The sequence below is a fragment of the Pieris napi genome, chromosome 6 (genome assembly GCF_905475465.1).
Source record: "Pieris napi chromosome 6, ilPieNapi1.2, whole genome shotgun sequence".
In the NCBI taxonomy this organism is placed as follows: domain Eukaryota; kingdom Metazoa; phylum Arthropoda; class Insecta; order Lepidoptera; family Pieridae; genus Pieris; species Pieris napi.
Window position 1 is genome coordinate 10,999,200 of NC_062239.1, and position 17,740 is coordinate 11,016,939.

The window sequence follows — 17,740 nt, forward strand, 5'->3', positions numbered from 1 at the left end:
GGGCTTCTAAGTAGTCATCGTTAGACGCACGCTACAGCTATTTACTTCAGGATCAAGTGACTATGTTCAGATGAAAGCTTCCTAAGGCTTTTTATCTTGTTCTTCGTTACAGACCGAGTATTCTCTTACGAAGTATAATTAATCAATAGGAATTCTTTAAATGAGCTAAGAAATTAATTATTACTGTGCAGAAAAAGGTGAACGGTTTCTCCAACCTAACGAGAGAATATTTTTTATCGCTACAATATTAATAATTAACTTATTGTCTTTTGAGTAACAACTCATAATTACGCCTACACGTGTTGCCTTTTAGAAGGCTATTTTTTGTTTATTTATTTAAAAAAGCTTGCCAACGCTCGGCACACTGACACAAAAAAAATAAAATAAAATATTTCATATGACAAGCAATAGGCAAACATAACAAACACGAGATAAAAAAAATAAACCAAAATATTAAATTATAAAAACTAAAGGATTTCGAAGTGTAAGGGAACTATGGATATCCAGACCTAGCTCGTTTATTATGACGTAAAGATGCGCGATGTATTTTTTAGCACACATGCCATGCTCTATTTCCAGGTAAAGCAAAAATTTGGGCGATGCAGTGTTGGCCTAGTGGCTTCAGCGTGCGACTCTCCCTGAGGTCGTAGGTTCGATCCCCGGCTGTGCACTAATGGACTTTCTTTCTATGTGCGCATTTAACATTCAGAAGGGAAAACATCGTGAGGAAACCAGCTTACCTTAGGCCCAAAAAGTCGACGCCATGCGTCAGGCACAGGAGGCTGATCACCTGCTAACAAATGATCATGAAACAGATACAGAAATCTGAGGCCCAGACCTAAAAAGGTTGTGGCACCACTGATTTATTTTTATTTTTTAACAGATACGCTAAAAAATACTGATAAATAATTGCAACGGTATTAGACAAGATTTTTTACTAACACTCGCGTTCTCACCTTTTCAGGTTTCTTGTGATTCTGATGAGGTTCTGGCATAGGTACATCGAAGATAAACCTCGCTGGTCCAGGCCTAGGTGAATCCAAGGTGTCTGTGGCTGACTGGGGAATAGCGTAGGATGGGGGGTCAAATTCTCCGCTGTCCTGCCCCCTGTGGTAATGTGGGGGTGCTGTAGAGGGAGGGTTTCCTTGGGGGTTGGGTGGAGGGGTGTCGTCTATAAGGTTTTGGAGTTCTGGGGGGTCGGCTTCTGCGTCCATGGAGTCATCGGTCCCGGTGATGGAGGTGAGGGCTGTGGCTGCAGAGTCTGTGCTGGTGTTTATGGTTTTATCGGATGTTGTGCTGCTGCTCATCACCACTACCTGTAATTAAGAGACTAATTTGTTTCTTCTTTATAAAATATTTTTTATGTTACTTTAAGAAACATGACATACAACATATCTGCTAGCCAATAAACTTAAGCAACTCTATCTCTAACTTAAATCAAAATCAAAATTGGTCGCACAATATAAAACTTATAATGTCAGTCAACAAAATCAAATGTTTTTAAACCATTTCTGGTTCAGAAATTATTTCTTATGTACCGTAAGAAATAATTTCTGAACGCAACTTTATTCACTTATTATCAATATCAAGCAAGTGTTGTCTAAGAAGTAATTATATTTTCTTGATAAGCACCAAGTTATTGCGATTTGTATTGATTTGAATTGACTTCAAAGAAGGAAAGAGTTGGATGTTTTTTTCTCCCCTTTAATCTGTCTAATTGAATCTTTTACTACTCTCTCGTCTGTTTCTATTCAATTGTAATTACGCTGTAATGAAAAGAGATAGATAATCACTTAAGTTCAAACCCTGCAAAGCCTGATTAATTTTATATAAATAAGGGGGGAAATGTCTTTGAATATCAGTGATAACATATGATAAAATATCGCCTTAGAATCTCTGTCATTTTTATATATCATAGTTAATACAAAAGTTAAACCGATAGTTATTATTTTTATACATATACATTTGGAAAAAGGCTATTTGTAGGTACATGAAGAAAAATTCGTAAACGTAAAACTCTTTTACTATTTTCTACACCTACTTGACTAAAGAATTTGGGAAAGTTGAATTTATTTAAATAAACGTTTCATTTTAATTCATGCTTACGAAGCACTTAAATACTTTTGAGTTCTTCAAAAACTAAAAGAGTACTTTGAATTAAAATTTGCTAACTAACGCCAAAAACTTTCCGTCAAACGTTAATAGGTTTAGATTTATGTTCGAGTACATAGAGTATAGTACAGTGGCAGAACTTTTTTGCATGTATTCACTTGATAAATATATTTAATTTTAAGATTTTCAGCAAGTGTTCAAAGCGCACATAAATCCATTGCCGGAGTAAGTCGGAAACCAGAGCTGGAGTTCGAGTAATTGTCAATACCATATTTTTAATGAAGTCCATTTTTTTTGTATTAGAAATACCGAAGCATTATAAAGGGAATTGTTAATATGTTTGACATTTGTCAGTACAAGAAGAGGAACCAGAGGAAGAGGAGGAGAGCTTAAATAATGAAAAATTTAATACCAGTTCTATTTATTAGTTTGTCTGATATGATTGTTTTATTACCAAAGAGTACAGTGACACTTTTTTTTTTAGTTAGTTAGTAGAGTTTCTAATATAAATATTAGTATTACTATACAGCAGGAGCAGTGTTGGCCTAGTGGTTTCAGCGTGCAACTCTCACACCTGAGGTCGTAGGTTCGATCCCCGGCTGTGCACTTATGGACTTTCTTTCTATGTGCGCATTTAACATTTGCTCGAACGGAGAAGCAAAACATCGTGAGGCAACCGACATTTCTTAGACCCAAAAAGTCAACGGCGTGTGTCAGGCACTGGAGGCTGATCACCTACTTGCCTATTAGATTTAAAAATGATCATGAAACAGATTCTGAAATCTGAGGCCAAGACCTAAAGAGGTTGTAGCGCCACTGATTTATTTTTTATTTATAAATATTATACAAAAAGTTGGTAAAAGAGACAAGTAGTGCTTGATCATCCTAGTTACTAATGCTATCTACTTAACGTAAGATTTTTAATATCTTAACAATATAGTCGGGGAATTATCTAGAAAATAAATTGAAAAACAAAAGTGACAAAGTCAAACATTTGTTAGCGAAATGCATGTAAACATTTTGAGAGTAATTGCGAAAAAACACAAAGAAAGTTACAAAGCTTTTATTGAATCAGTGAAGTAGTCGTAACCATTAACATCCATTTTTAAAAGCTAAACGTTGCCGAGAGCCAACTCTGTATTGTTCACAGGGAATGTTCCCGATGCACTTTCTCAGTCTGCAGTTTGTTGCAACATTTCATTTTAAACATTCTATATCATAGATCCAGTGCTGTCTTTTTTATTGTCTATAGATTTTAGTGTCATTTATGTTTGGTTATGTTAGTTGCTGCAGAAATCTTAGACACGTAATAGGTATTTACGCTGATAATTCAAATTCAAAATTCATATAGGTAACAAAATCTACACTTATGAATGTTAAAAGATAAATATATATGAAATGCTTCTAATTTTATATTTACTGCCAGTTCTCAAATCAAGGGCGTAGAATGGAAGAGAAGAACTGTCAATAAACTCTCCGCCACTCTTTTTAATCGCCAAATCTTTGTTTTACACAATGTTTGTAAGGAACTGCAACCATTACACCATGTTCTACATGACATCTTAAGTAATTAATAATAATAAAATAAATAAAAAACAAAGATTTGTCCTCTATCAGCAGGAGACATGGTGAAATAGGAGCACGCACTTACATTCTCGTGTGAACAACACGCAAATCATAGTAGAAATAACTAACATCACCGCAAACCCGAATTCAAGTCCGACCAGTCACCACAAATAGCACCCGTTCATGAGTATGACGCATGGTCAGCCATCGGCCAATTAATGAATACTAAAATTAATAAATGGAGTTCAAAGGTTAGATCTTAGATTTTATTATTTAAATTAAGAAGGACTGTGTTTGGCCATCGCTTCTCTGCTTTGGCTCTGTCGGCATGACTCTCTTCAAAAACTAACACAGACACAGCGCACACTTATAACAACTCTCAGCTACACTCTCAAATACATACGCACACACACCCATTCTCGTGAACTCACACATTCACGCATACTTAATGTCTACGACTTGTGTTTGGTAAGTTGTAACACTAAAACTACTTTCATGTACCATGGTACCACGAAATAGTTATCTAGTTACCCACAACAGGGACTCCCTAATTCTGACATGAAGAAAGGTTTTATTATTTATTTTTGAAATATCAATCAAGAGTGTGGTCCGATTCTACAATCAAATCATAAATTTACATACATTACTATGCTTAGTGAGACTTCAGAGCCTGTCTTTGCTTCGGAAGGCCATATTTTTAGAAATATTTTGGCAATAAATGAAGCATTCTAATGATAAAGAATTTTTATAATCGTTCAATTACTCTACGAATCTATTGTATTATTAAATATGGTTTTTGTCTTTATACATTTATCGATCATTTGAAATTCTATGACTAAATATATGAATGGAGCTTTCATATATGCGTCGAATGCCAGTTACATATTACTTTGTAAAATTCGATAGACCATGGAAAATGAGGTAATCAATGACGCGGCAGAAGGGACACACCTTTGTTGCACAAAAGCCGCATTGCGGGACTGACACAAAATTACTATTGACATCACTTGAGGCAATATACTTATGAATGGAGTTACATAGACATAGAACCGTAGAGATCTCCGCAATTTTCTGCTACCAAAGCTTTGGTCGGTACTATTGTTTTATTATGTAAATTTATGGAATAGTAAAATTATTTTGCTATAATTTTTGCCTGTATCATCGTAGCTCATAAATTAATGGACTAATTTTGATGCGTTGTTTTTTGATACAATCTTACGTGATCGAGACTTTTAACTATAATAATTATAATAAGACCTGTTCAGGCGTCTAGGTCATCGGCTCGTTTTTTTTATGTAACAGGAGGACACTCACATTGTCTAAAGGCTCGCAAGTGCGTTGCCGGCCTTTTAAGAATTGGTACGCTTTTTTCTTAAACGTCGAAATGGTTCGGAAATACTCCAGTGGGCAGCTGGTTCCACATAAAAAAATCAGTGGCGCAACAACCTTTTTAAATTTTCGGTCCGGGCCTCAGATTTCCGTATCTGTTTCATGATCATTTGTCAATCTAGTAGGCAAGTAGATGATCAGGCTTTTGTGCCTGACACACGCCGTCGACTTTTTGAGTCTAAGGCAAGCTGGTTTCCTTACGATGTTTTCCTTCACTGTTCGAGCGACTGTTATAAAGTCTATTGCTGCACAGCCGGGAATTGAACCTACGACCTCAGGGATGAGGCCCCCCCTCTCACTTTACATTACACCGTAAACCCCATTTGCCAGAAAGAGACGAATCACTTTACCTAAAAGAGTGGAATTAGATTGATTTATATTTGATTTTTTACAGAGAGGAGTCAATCTTACGACCTGATATGCAAGGATTATTAGCTAAATATATGAAGGACAGAACGCGCATAATTTTGTGTCAAAAATGAAATAAATTATCATTCAATATGTAAGGGTCAAATTTGAATAAAACCTTTTTATTAAACGATAACTAACTTTATGTCACACACAATGATGTCGAAAAACTCTCGAAAAACCTTTTGAATTCCGAACGCAAAACTCTAAACAAATATTTTGTTTAACGTATAACAATGTCAAAGCTAAACCGCTTTAAGCTTAAATTTTGCTGTAATATAGAGACACCTGCCCACGCTTAGTTGCCAACACACAATATACTTAAACCATAACTACCTCTAGAATAAATTAATTTTACAGCTCTGAGTTGAAATTGTTTGTTCTTTGCAACAGTTAAAATGGTTTATTAAAATAACAGGATTGTTAAGATTCGTATAGCCTATACGTTTAAAAAAATCAAAAGTTATTTTTTGTTTTTAATTTTATTAATGTTATTAATTTGAACTTATCGCCCACAACGGCGACTGCTTAAACAATTATTCTTTCACAAGGAATCGTGCACAGGTTTCACACAATCTTGGTAAAACCGTTAACCACCAAGCATTTGATTTTATTCACTTTACAAATTAAAACACCTTTGCAATCAATGTATAGATTTTAGTGCACATTTAAAATCGGGTTAAGCTAGATTCAAAATCAATAAATTAATCCTGAAACTATCAATCAGTTGATATGCCAGCCGATTTAATTTCATGTATAATTGGAATTAATTCACCGACTCTCCATCACTTTAATCACACATTAATGACTGATCAATTTTTATGCGAAAACATACTACGTAGTTTATCAAAGAGACACTTTAATTTGCCTGCATAAATGATGAAAGGCAGAAGTAATAAAATTTACTATATTATGATTTTATAAATAAAATCTTAATTTAAATAAATAAAATCTAAATTGTGCAGCATTATCGCTTATGTGATAAAAAAATCTATAGAATATAAATACATAATTGGGTGTATGGTTGTAATTTATATTTTCCATTTCTATGATACGAAGTCGCTGGTACGACCTAAGAGTGTAATCGCAAGCAATTTCAAAATGCATATCAAGGTATTTCGCTATGCCAAGGCTACGCCGTAGCGTGCTGCTTACAAGGCCCAATAGTTCTTTAGCATAATGCCACTATGCACAGATAATATTATCTTTAATTAAAACTGATGTTCTTCACACATTCCATCCCATATAGTTACGTGTTTTCGAAATAGTTTTGTATATAAGAATGGATTAGTTACTTAAGTACAACAGCCTATACTGGCTAGGAAGAAACTCGAGACTTTCTCCAGACAATAAACTCCGTATACATAAAGTCCATTTGGACACATGGCCTGCAACTGTAGGGGGGGGGGGGGGGCAAGTGATACCAACATAAATAGACTCAACCGAGAACAGAACAAGATCCTAAGAGCAGTTGCAAAAGTACAGTGGTACATAGCCAACGACGAAGTTCACGAACACCTTGAAATGAGAACAATCAAAGAGGAAATCCGGAGACTGGCAGCTAAATACAAAGAGCGGTTAATCTGTCACCCGAACGAACTTGTTCGCCAACTCACCATGGGTCAGTATGTGAGACGACTAAAACGTCACCATATTTTGGAGCTAGAAGAGCGGCAGTAGCTCTTACCAGTAGACGAGTAGATGCTTCCAATAGGAAAGGAGGTTGCAAATCCGCGTAGAAGAAAAAAAAAGAATATGTTAGCAATAATTTCATTACATTTTAAAATTATAAAAAAAACATAATTTTGTTCAAAACTGGTTTGGTCTTAGAGAACTTCCTTCTAGGTAGTGTTAAAAGATCATTTTATTTTAATTTTACTGTATGCATATTTAAGCTAATAAACAGTTAAAGTCTAACAAAAAAAAAACTTACACTAGTTTTGTTTTACTTCATTTTTTAGTTAATTTAAAGTTCACTCACTTACAAAGAACTTATAAACTTAGTAGTAAAGTTCACAGTGTATACTATCTCACATAAATAATAAGAATTTAAAACTCGTCTTTGTCAGATTGAGACAGAACAACCAATGTGTTCAGTATAATTGAATATTGTGTAAAACCTGTCGCAATTCAGTAAATTAAATGATGTACGCCGCTCGAACACATTATTCTTAAAAAGCCTTTCAGCTTTCATTATTCGAAATTGAATAAAAATTTACCTTCGCATACCTTATTTTTTACATATAAGGAACAATAAGAACACAATGGTTTTAAAAAATTGTATTGGTAAGTCGTGTAAAGCTGTCTTTTCGGAGTACGAATAGTTGTGGAATACAGATTTGTCTCTGCGTACAAATTTGCATTTATTACTTCTGCCTCAAGATCCAATAGAGAAAAACCGTGGTCGTAGAGAGACCGTTTTTAACGTACTTCTAATAACTCGAGAGGAGTGTTGGCCTAGTGGCTTCAGCGTGCGACTCTCATCCCTGAGGTTGTAGGTTCTATCTCCGGCTGTGCCCATTGGACTTTCTTCCTATGTGCATTTAACATTTGCTCGAACGGTGAAGGAAACCGACATGTCTTAGACCCAAAAAGTCAAAGACGTGTGTCAGGCACTGGAGGCTGATCACTTACTATTAGATTTAAAAATGATATTTAAACAGGTTCAGAAATCTGAGGTCAAGACCTAAAGAGGTTGTAGCGACACTGATATTTTTTTATAACTCGAAGAAGGCTTAGGCCTCAAAAGAGGAGAACATTCAGACTACATCATAGGATTCTCAAACCCTTAGTAAATATACTAAATATCACTTAAAACATTTAGTAGTACCAATCAATACAATCAAGAAAAACTATATGCATTTTACAGTCGAAGATATCCTTTAAGGAATTTTTCCATATCATTAAATTTCGGTGTAACCGCATTCCGGAACACTTCATTCTGTTTATCTTTCATATAACGTTCACTTTACGAGATCGTAAAGCAGCCATCCATTTCGTAGCTCTCCACTGGTTTATGACCACACATACTACGAATTTAAGTATATTTTTATTCCTTCAACAATCAAAAGCAATTTCTTGTAAAATTAAAAGTTCGTGGTTTATTTGCTAAGAAGATGTTTGGCAAGATCTTTTACATTATTAAAGAACTTCGTGCTCAGAAACTAACAATAGATTTGTACCCAATTTCGATTTAGTATAAATATCCGTAGCGCTGATTTCGTAAGCTTCGGATCGCGTTATACAAAAACTGAATGTTTAAGTCGGTGTTGCGCTGAGCTCGGAGATTTAATACGTTTCGTTTATTGGTACGAGAAATGGGAGTTTAGAAAGACAGTCTTCTCAGAGCTTCTCTTTTATCTAAACTTTATAATAATAATAATAATTTATTTTTTTGCAAGAATATGGTAGGTACAAAATGTTTAGGTGATACAATCATAAATCGTTCGCATATTCTGCCACACACGATGGCGCGCAAATTTGTCTTAAAGTATTTCACATTATTATTCAAAGTCAATTCTTTGTGTGCATCTTGCATCATCTTCAGCGAAGACTTTTTGAAGGTCCTATGTTGTTAAAAAATTATAATAAAAATAAAAATTCATATAGAATTTTTAAATTACAGAAAAATATTTAACAATAAAAAAAATACATAATCGACTTTTTATATAACAATACTTAATATTTATTTAAATAACAATCTTGAACTTTATTATTAATAATTTTCTCAACTAAAACCAATAACTAACCTTAAAATATAATAACTAAATATATCATTAAAAGGAGTCCCTTTAAATATAATATAAAAAGCGTTTTTTGCAGTTAAGCTTAGTTACTAAAGTAAAATAATATTTATTATACTTATTCTATCAACAAACGGTTTTTTATTTATTTACAGATTTTCCCTTGACAAAAGCTTCGTCTAAATTTTTCGAATCGTGGCGTTCTCTAGCGGTTTGAATCCACTTTGGACCCGCTGCCTTTTTATATCGCCCTCCCATCTTCCTATCTACTTAAAAAATTATTCGTGACACAATAAATGTCAAAAGTTAGAATATTTGAATCATACGCTCTTAATATTATCATAATTGTTTTTTTTTAAATTTATTTGCAAGAATATAGTACAAAATTATGGTGGTACAATCTAAAGTTCGCATATTCTGCCACACATGCATGCAAATTTTTCTTAAAAGGATTTTGACGTGATAACGTCTTTAAAATCGTTTTAGTCGGGTGACATGTTCAGAAACTTGTGTCACACCAAAACCTCACGAGCGCGATCGCAGGTATAACGAGAGAGAGACGGACCGATCTCCCGTCTCATCTCGAGCGCTGCCAGTCATTCCGTGAATGTATGAAGAAAAATTTATATCATAGTCGAATAAGTAAACTTGTCATTTTACACCCGAAATTTATCATCAAAAGTGTGAATAAAACGATAGATGTAATTTAAAATTTGAAAAAATTGTTATCTTCATTAATTCCTTACTTCCCAAAAACTTATATCACCAATAAGACGTTATCACGTAAACATCTCGATCGTAAACCTATTTTACAAACAACCAATATTTTTTTTGTTATAATTTAATAACTTGTATATACAAAATACTGAAGCTATAATTAATAATAATTTTATTGGTTACTTAATTAGTTAATTAGCTACCAGATATAAGTCTCCTTTATTATACCTATAGTGATGCTAATTTCTGATGTGAATTCAGGAAACCAACAAAAAAATTACCCTGTATGTTCTAGACAGAGTAAAGTACACTTATGTATAAGATTTTCAGGTGTACCTACCAATCGATTGCCCACTACAATACTTTTGGCATGAAAAAAGAAAATAGTTCAGTCAACGGCTTTTGTCTAATGACATGTATACATGATACAATCCATCTTTCAGTTGGGCCTCACAGGACCAAACGAAACGTAATGTTTCACGTTAACGATTGTGCGCTTCGTCGTAACATGATTGGTCAACAGCATGTCTAGTCAAATACGCGTGGACTCTTTCAGCCAATCACAATTGGACGCAACATTTTGTCTCGAACTTTTGCATTCTCGTAACCAGAACCTTGTTAAATAATTAATGCACATCAAAAGGGCACCTTATAGACATATTGAGTATATATAGATACAAAATTTGTATACCTGCCCTAGTTTCGCGAAAGTTCTGAATACCTGTTATTGCTATGCCAATATACCTAGCAAGAGTTTCTAAAGCTGACGCTGACGTCACTAATTTAACTTTTCCATTCGTATGTTAAACTAGTATTTACTTTTAAGAGGGAAAACGATAAAAGCAAATAAACTAATAAAACAGTATAGCAAAAGTTTAAATACAATATAGATTTCATAATTAACAAGTGGTACGTTCAATGAAAAGTAACGCTCAGGTGTTATGTTATTGTTTATAATTACTAGCGGCATTTATTTTTTAAACATTCATTTTCTATTAGTGTGGAACACAGTACAGGGTCAGTCTATACCAAGCAACATAAGAGTAGAACTCAAGTCGAGACTTAACGCTAAGTAATAGTTCTGTCGTGTCAAACTTGACTCCCGTTTGTCAAGACGTATAAGATTTAGAAGAAGAATATATCGCGAAGTCTAGACTCTGATTCTGGGATAAAGAGACACAAAAACTATACAACTCTACTGTACTCACACGACCAATTTCACCATTAAACATAGCACACATTTTCTTAGACATAAACTAGTATTATAGATGGAACACGGATTTGGAATCCATTAGAAGAGTACCAAAGATGCTGTAATATTAATATATCGGTGTATAAAATAAACGAGATCTAATATTGTTAACACAGTGTAAGTAAAAACTCTGTGTCAATATACATTTTTAAAAGCCTGGAAATATTAAAAGAGAAAATTCCTAAAAGATTTTCTTTTGAACGTCCGAGGTTTTCGAACAAAGGCGATGTTTCCCTCGGACAGTTTTTCCCAATAACAGCGAGCTATTAAAAGCCGACATTATCCCATACTGCTATTCAAGGTACGCGTAACTACTTGCAATGAAATGTAAAAATGAATTCAGGTAAGATAAAGGAACATCTACTGAATGTTACGATAATTATCACTTTATATATTATGAATCCTTTGGAAAATCAATACCATTTATAAATAGTTATTTTTCTCCTTATTTCGTGAATGTTATAAGTATATATTATTTTTATATATATAGTAGGTATGTATACATAGATAAAAGTAAATTAAGTAAAAAATAGGCATTATTAATATTTTTATGAACCGTCGTATACGCGTAAAACTTAGATAAAAACTATGACTTAATAATTATTTCTATCAATGAAATTAGGTTTTTAAATGTACTGAAATTGCCTTAGAAAAGTCGACGCAACTTTGCTACTACGATTCTAAAAGGCGCTTCTGAAAATATAATATAAATAATATTACCAGCAAAGTCGATATTATAAGTTACTAGACATTCAGTTCCCTCCACCACAAATTTAAAGCTCTCAATAGCTACAATTGTATCCAATAGAGGCGCTGTATGACTTGTACCTCAATTTAGAGCTACATAACAAAACATAAAACAACTAAAACAAAAACAGTTATTTTTGTTTTGTGTACAAAAAAATATATCAATTAATTAAAAAACAATTTGCATTACCTAGTATAAGAATTAATATATTAGTTTAGGTACATAGAACTGTCCAAACCAGACTAAATTCATTATAACTTTTCACCCTCAACACTCTATTTCGAATCTACAAACAGAATTTAAAAACTTATAGATTCTTACAGCTTATTTTTCGGTACGACAAAGCTGAATGTATCCGTACACCTGGTGGACGATACTGGTAGCCTCAGAGCGCCAGTACTTACCAATAGCGATTTCAATAAAGAGTGTGTACCACACGATCCCAGTATATCAAAATATGGTTACAGAAAATCAATTATTGTCTATTGGAAGTTACAGAATATCGGTGTAATCCTTTTCTCGTGCAACGTATACCATGAAATGCCAGCATGAAACCTACAGCCATTTGGAACATTTTAGTTTTACAGTAATTACAGCTTAAGTTAAGACTCTACGTCTCATATTAATCATGATTATAAAATATAGAATGTCTGGAATTGACGAATTGACTACATAAAAGGGCTGCGTCGACGGCACCATTTTAATTTATTTAGTTTATTGTATTAGATATGGCAACACTGAAAGGGGCTTTTCTAGGCTTAATTATGTTATAAACGTAGCAACATAGCAACTTAAGTAATATTATAACTCTCAATAACAGTTTACAAGGATTTTTCTGTCCGAAATAATTATTTTTATTAAAATATTACCCGCGACAATAAACTGCACTAATTTCTACAGTTTGACGTGTGTACTAAAGGCGTAATAACAGTGGCGCTACAACCTTTTCAGGTCTGGGCCTCAGACTTCCGTATCTGTTTTATGATCATTTGTGAATTTAATAGGCAAGTAGGATCAGCCTCCTGTGGCTGACACACGCTGTTGACGTTTTGGGTTTAAGGCAAGCCGGTTTGCTCACGATGTTTTCTTCGCCGTTCGAGCAAATTTTAAACGTGCACATAAAAGAAAGTACATTGGTGCTGTGATCGAACCTACTACCTCAGGGATGAGAGTCACACGCTGGAGCCACTAGGCCAACACTGTTCTTTCTTATTTTCACCATATATAGCTATATTTTATTGCTGTATTAAAGGTGTATTGGACAGAAATCTACAGAACATACTATATACTAACCGTAATTATGTTGAGTTGAAAAAAGCCTAATTAATTTTATAATTACCATCATAATACTTTTATTGTTCTTTATCACCCAACCTGTGTTTTAACCTATTTTTAAGGCTGTAACTGAAAAAAGTTAGGTTTAAAGTTAATAAATAAAGTGTCAACGCGGTTTTATTAACACGCGAACGCTGTTTTGTATGAAGTAATTTATCACCTAGTTTAAACTTGGTTCAACACGCAAGCTTAACTAGGGCGGGTTAGGTTCTTTGCGTATAAACCCAAGGCTCGGGATTCAATCCGTGGCGAAATAATTCACGCAAAAGGCCTTGTCTTCAAGATACTGACACGGAAATGTGGAAATTTAGAGTTGGTTATAATTGTGGTTAGATATACTATTTATTAGTTATTTAAGCTACTTGAAATCAATAATATATATTTCGCCAACAACTATATGCCAAGCGCGTTAACTCTGTTTACAAGTAGATCATATTTCAGTAGAATTTTTTCAACCATTTCAAAAAACAAAGTATTTGATTTCAGAAAAAGTGTCAAGAAACTCTTACAAATTCTCTATAATAAAGTGTTTTGTTTTACAAGATGTGTACGGATCCTGTGTCATCAGGGTGCTTTATAATAGAGGATTTTATTTTTACGCTATATTAACCATTCGCGTACAACAATATTCATAAGTGAAATAATGAAATGTTAATTGATATGTAACGAAAGAACGCAATGGAACACTTGAAGTACCTACGTCTGGCTATACTCTCGGGGCGTAACTCCGACGATTTAGGAAATCGCCACGCTTATAAAACTAAAAAAGCCTGAGTGAGCGAAATGTACCGCCTTGGCTCGTACAAGATGCTTGTAATCTGCAACCATAACACCATAATAATAATAATAATTATTATTATTATTATCATTACTTACTCCACATTATTATTAAAGCAATGAATCATAACAAAATAACATTAACAACAGCGTATAGCCTCTAAGAGAATTGAGAAAGGAAACTTCCGAATGTCAAAATCTAATATTTTTGACGTAGGGAGTCTTAGTTCTTAGTTTGCAAAACAAAAAACATTATCAAGGAACTTCTCTAAGAACCCTTTGAAGCAGAGAAAATCCCTTATTCGATTGATATAAATTCTTAAGTACTTAATCTTCAAACTCGTAGAGTTTAATTAAATTTAAATTACTAGATCTAACTCATTTCTGTTTGTCTTTTAACTGAGCGAGAATTTCTAATAACAATTTGAGATGTTTACGCCATCTTGCTTATGTCCGTTGTCATTCACGATTGTCAATACGTCATTTGTAGCTGAATTAGTAAAATTGGTAAGTTACAAAATATATGTTTACTAATAACTTTAGGTTATTAAACTAAAATAATAAACAGAATATTAAATTATTGTTAATTCATAATAACATGTATTACGACAAAATCGAATTACCTGTCAGCAGTATCAATCAAATCAAAATACGTTTATTCAATTTAGATGCTTCTTAGAGAATGCTTATGAATGTCAACAACGTTTACAAAATTCACGAAAGAGCAGGACTACGCCATCCGTTCGCAAAACTACCAGGAGGCCTTGTTCTGAGAAGAACGGGCAAGAAACTCAGCAAGTTTTGCCCTCCCTTTACATTACAATTATTCAAAGGAAAATGTCATAAACCACAACGTCATTAAAGTTACATAACTAAAAAAAATAAAAATCTGTTCTGTGATTTACCACATTCACCATTACACACATATTCATAACACTTCAAAGATAACAAATCAAATTATAAGAATATAATTAGAACTATTGTCAAGTTTTTATCTTCCAGGTAGTCATTGACTGTCTAGTAACCTTTATCAACTAAGACTCTTGTATTTAGAATATGATACAAAAAGAAACAGAATTTTTTCCATCCAAATGGCAGTTGCCCGATCCGTACAGAGGGTTTTGTAATACAATATAGTTTTCGGGATATATACCCAGTATGCCCTAAGGCTCCGACTTGGGAAACCCACGCCCCACAGGGTGGCAATTTAATTGGTGGCTATTCGAAATTTTATTAAAATTATTGGGGGTATGAATTCATGATATGTTCTAAAAATTAACTTACTTAACTAACAATGTCTCAGTAATTTCATCCTAAAAACTACCATTTAAGTTTCTTAAGTGAACAATTAAGTTTTTATAAATATTAAAAATTATCTATGTTACATTGGGGCATAAGAATTTTAGAAAAGCTATGATTGGTCTTGGCGTAAAAAGGTTGGGAAACACTGCCTTAGAACCAAAAATCGTCGGCGTGAGTGACACCTTATTAAGAAGAAAATATCAAGAAACAACACCAAGGGTTGTAGCGCCATGTTTTCATATTAATTACGTGTCAAACTCAAAATATCTTTATTCATATAGGTAAACAAGTACACTTATGAACGTCAAAAATAAGTTAAATGAATTAATAAATAAGTTAAATTAATAATAAAATATAAACAGTTGTCGTTAGTCGTTTATCTTCTTATAAAACCAAAATTACAAAGCAAAGTTTAACGGTATTTACTTAACGCAAAATACAATTAAAACTGGAATAGGAGAATATGGAACGCAATGTGTGAGGAGATTCCTATCGTATTGCGGGACCTGGAATCTAGATATTGCATTTTAAGCTCGACTGCAGTTTATAAAGTCCATTCATATAAAGAGGAATAAAGTATCATTTTATAGTTGCCGTATATATATAGACCAGGGAATGAACTATCTAATATATAAAATTCTCGTGTCGCGGTGTTTGTGGTTAAACTCCTCCGAAACGGCTCGACTGATTCTCATGAAATTTTGTGTGCTTATTGGGTATGTCTGAGAATCGAACAACATCTATTTTTTATCCCCCTAAATGTTAAGGGTACTCCCCCCAAAATATATTTTTTTAATTTTTCGATATTTTTTTCTGTTTTTATTTTTTTATAATAAAACATTAAAAAATACATACAACCCCTAACTTTCATTCCTCCACGATGAACCCCTATTTTTTTATTATAAATGATATACATGGCAAAACGACGTTTGCCCGGTCAGCTAGTATGATATAAATTCCTACTAAAAAATTATACAAGGGGTTATAAATTAATTAAAGTCAATCCAACCCAAAAGTTGACTACTAGTTTGATTTACCAATTGGTAATCCTTGTGGCTAGACTAACATATACAGCTGGTAGTAACGCCATTGCTCCGATATGGTCCGAACAACACAATTTCATAGGCTAAAATAGAAAAATCTTGTTTGGATAGCTTCCATAGTATTTTTTCGCTTTATTAACGCAAAAAAACATTTTTTTAAATAAAAATTCTATATCTCACAAACATATTGTACTACAGTTATCGAATTTATATACGTGTCTTTTGAAGGTTAGGGCTAACTAAAAACCATATTGGTTAATATTATTTCAATCAATATACAACAACCAAATTACAGAATATAAACGTTGTAATACTTAATAATCTTAAAGTATATTATTAAAAGGAGTCCCTTTAGGCAAGGTTCCGAAGATACTGGCAGCGTTTCCCCTTTGAATAGCTAAATTAATTATTTGTTAATTACTAGTAGCGTCTATGTGTCAACCTACGATTTTTTCGGCCCCCCAATATGCATTGATGATTTATAACGAACAGACTTTTTGTACACGCCATGAAATTTATACTATACTTAGCGCAAGATCTGCAATCAAAAGGATGTCTGAGCCTAAGACATGGCGTTCTTCCATGAACATTCCTTTAAACTGCAAGCAAGAGTTAAATGCATATGGATAATAAATTATTAGTTGGCCCTACCAAGATTTAGACGCAGCAATTCGGCCTAATAAAATAATTTCTTTAAATATGAGTAGGTAATTAACCTTTTTTATAGATTACTTTAATTCATAATAGTATATCGTTTGAAATTGTGTTAATTGCCACATTAACACAACAATGTTAGTAGGTTAATCCATAATCTATATTAATAGAATTTATTTTTAACTTTTATTTCCTAGGTATTGTTTGTTATGCATAACAGACTAGGTACATAATACAATAACCGATGATTATATCTCGGTGATTACATAAATCAAGGTAAATCCATACATAAAAAATGCTGATAGATTCTATCTTAAACCTTTTCTGAATTTTTTGTGAAATTAAAACGCTTTTATAAGGATGATAAAAGGCAAAGCAATTAATATAAAGTTTTTCACGTTTTGGCGCATTTTAATGTAAATTTTTATCAGCATTTCTATTGTCTATACTAGCAGTGGTGGCTTTAGCGTGCGACTCCCATTCAGGGGTCGTAGGTTCAAGCTCCGGCTGTGCACCAATGATTTGTCTAAGTGCGTAAATATTTCTAGCTCGTACAGTAAAGAAAATAGCATCTCTTAGACCGAAAAAGTTAACAGCGTGTGTCAGCTATTGCCTATTACAAAAAAATCACGATAGAAATACAGAAATATGACGAAACATGGTTGTAGCGACACTGACGGGTTACATATTCTGT

General features: G+C 33.3%; 1 protein-coding gene across 3 annotated transcripts in view; it reads right to left on the reverse strand.

Moving 5' to 3' along the window:
- LOC125050094 overlaps positions 1 to 17,740 on the reverse strand; it is a 127,694-nt gene that overhangs the window by 26,791 nt on the left and 83,163 nt on the right. For all 3 annotated transcript variants that reach the window (XM_047649692.1, XM_047649690.1, XM_047649691.1), the window contains one exon: positions 957 to 1,316. In XM_047649692.1, the coding sequence (XP_047505648.1) occupies positions 957 to 1,316 (360 nt within the window). The remainder of the gene's footprint in view (positions 1 to 956; positions 1,317 to 17,740) is intronic.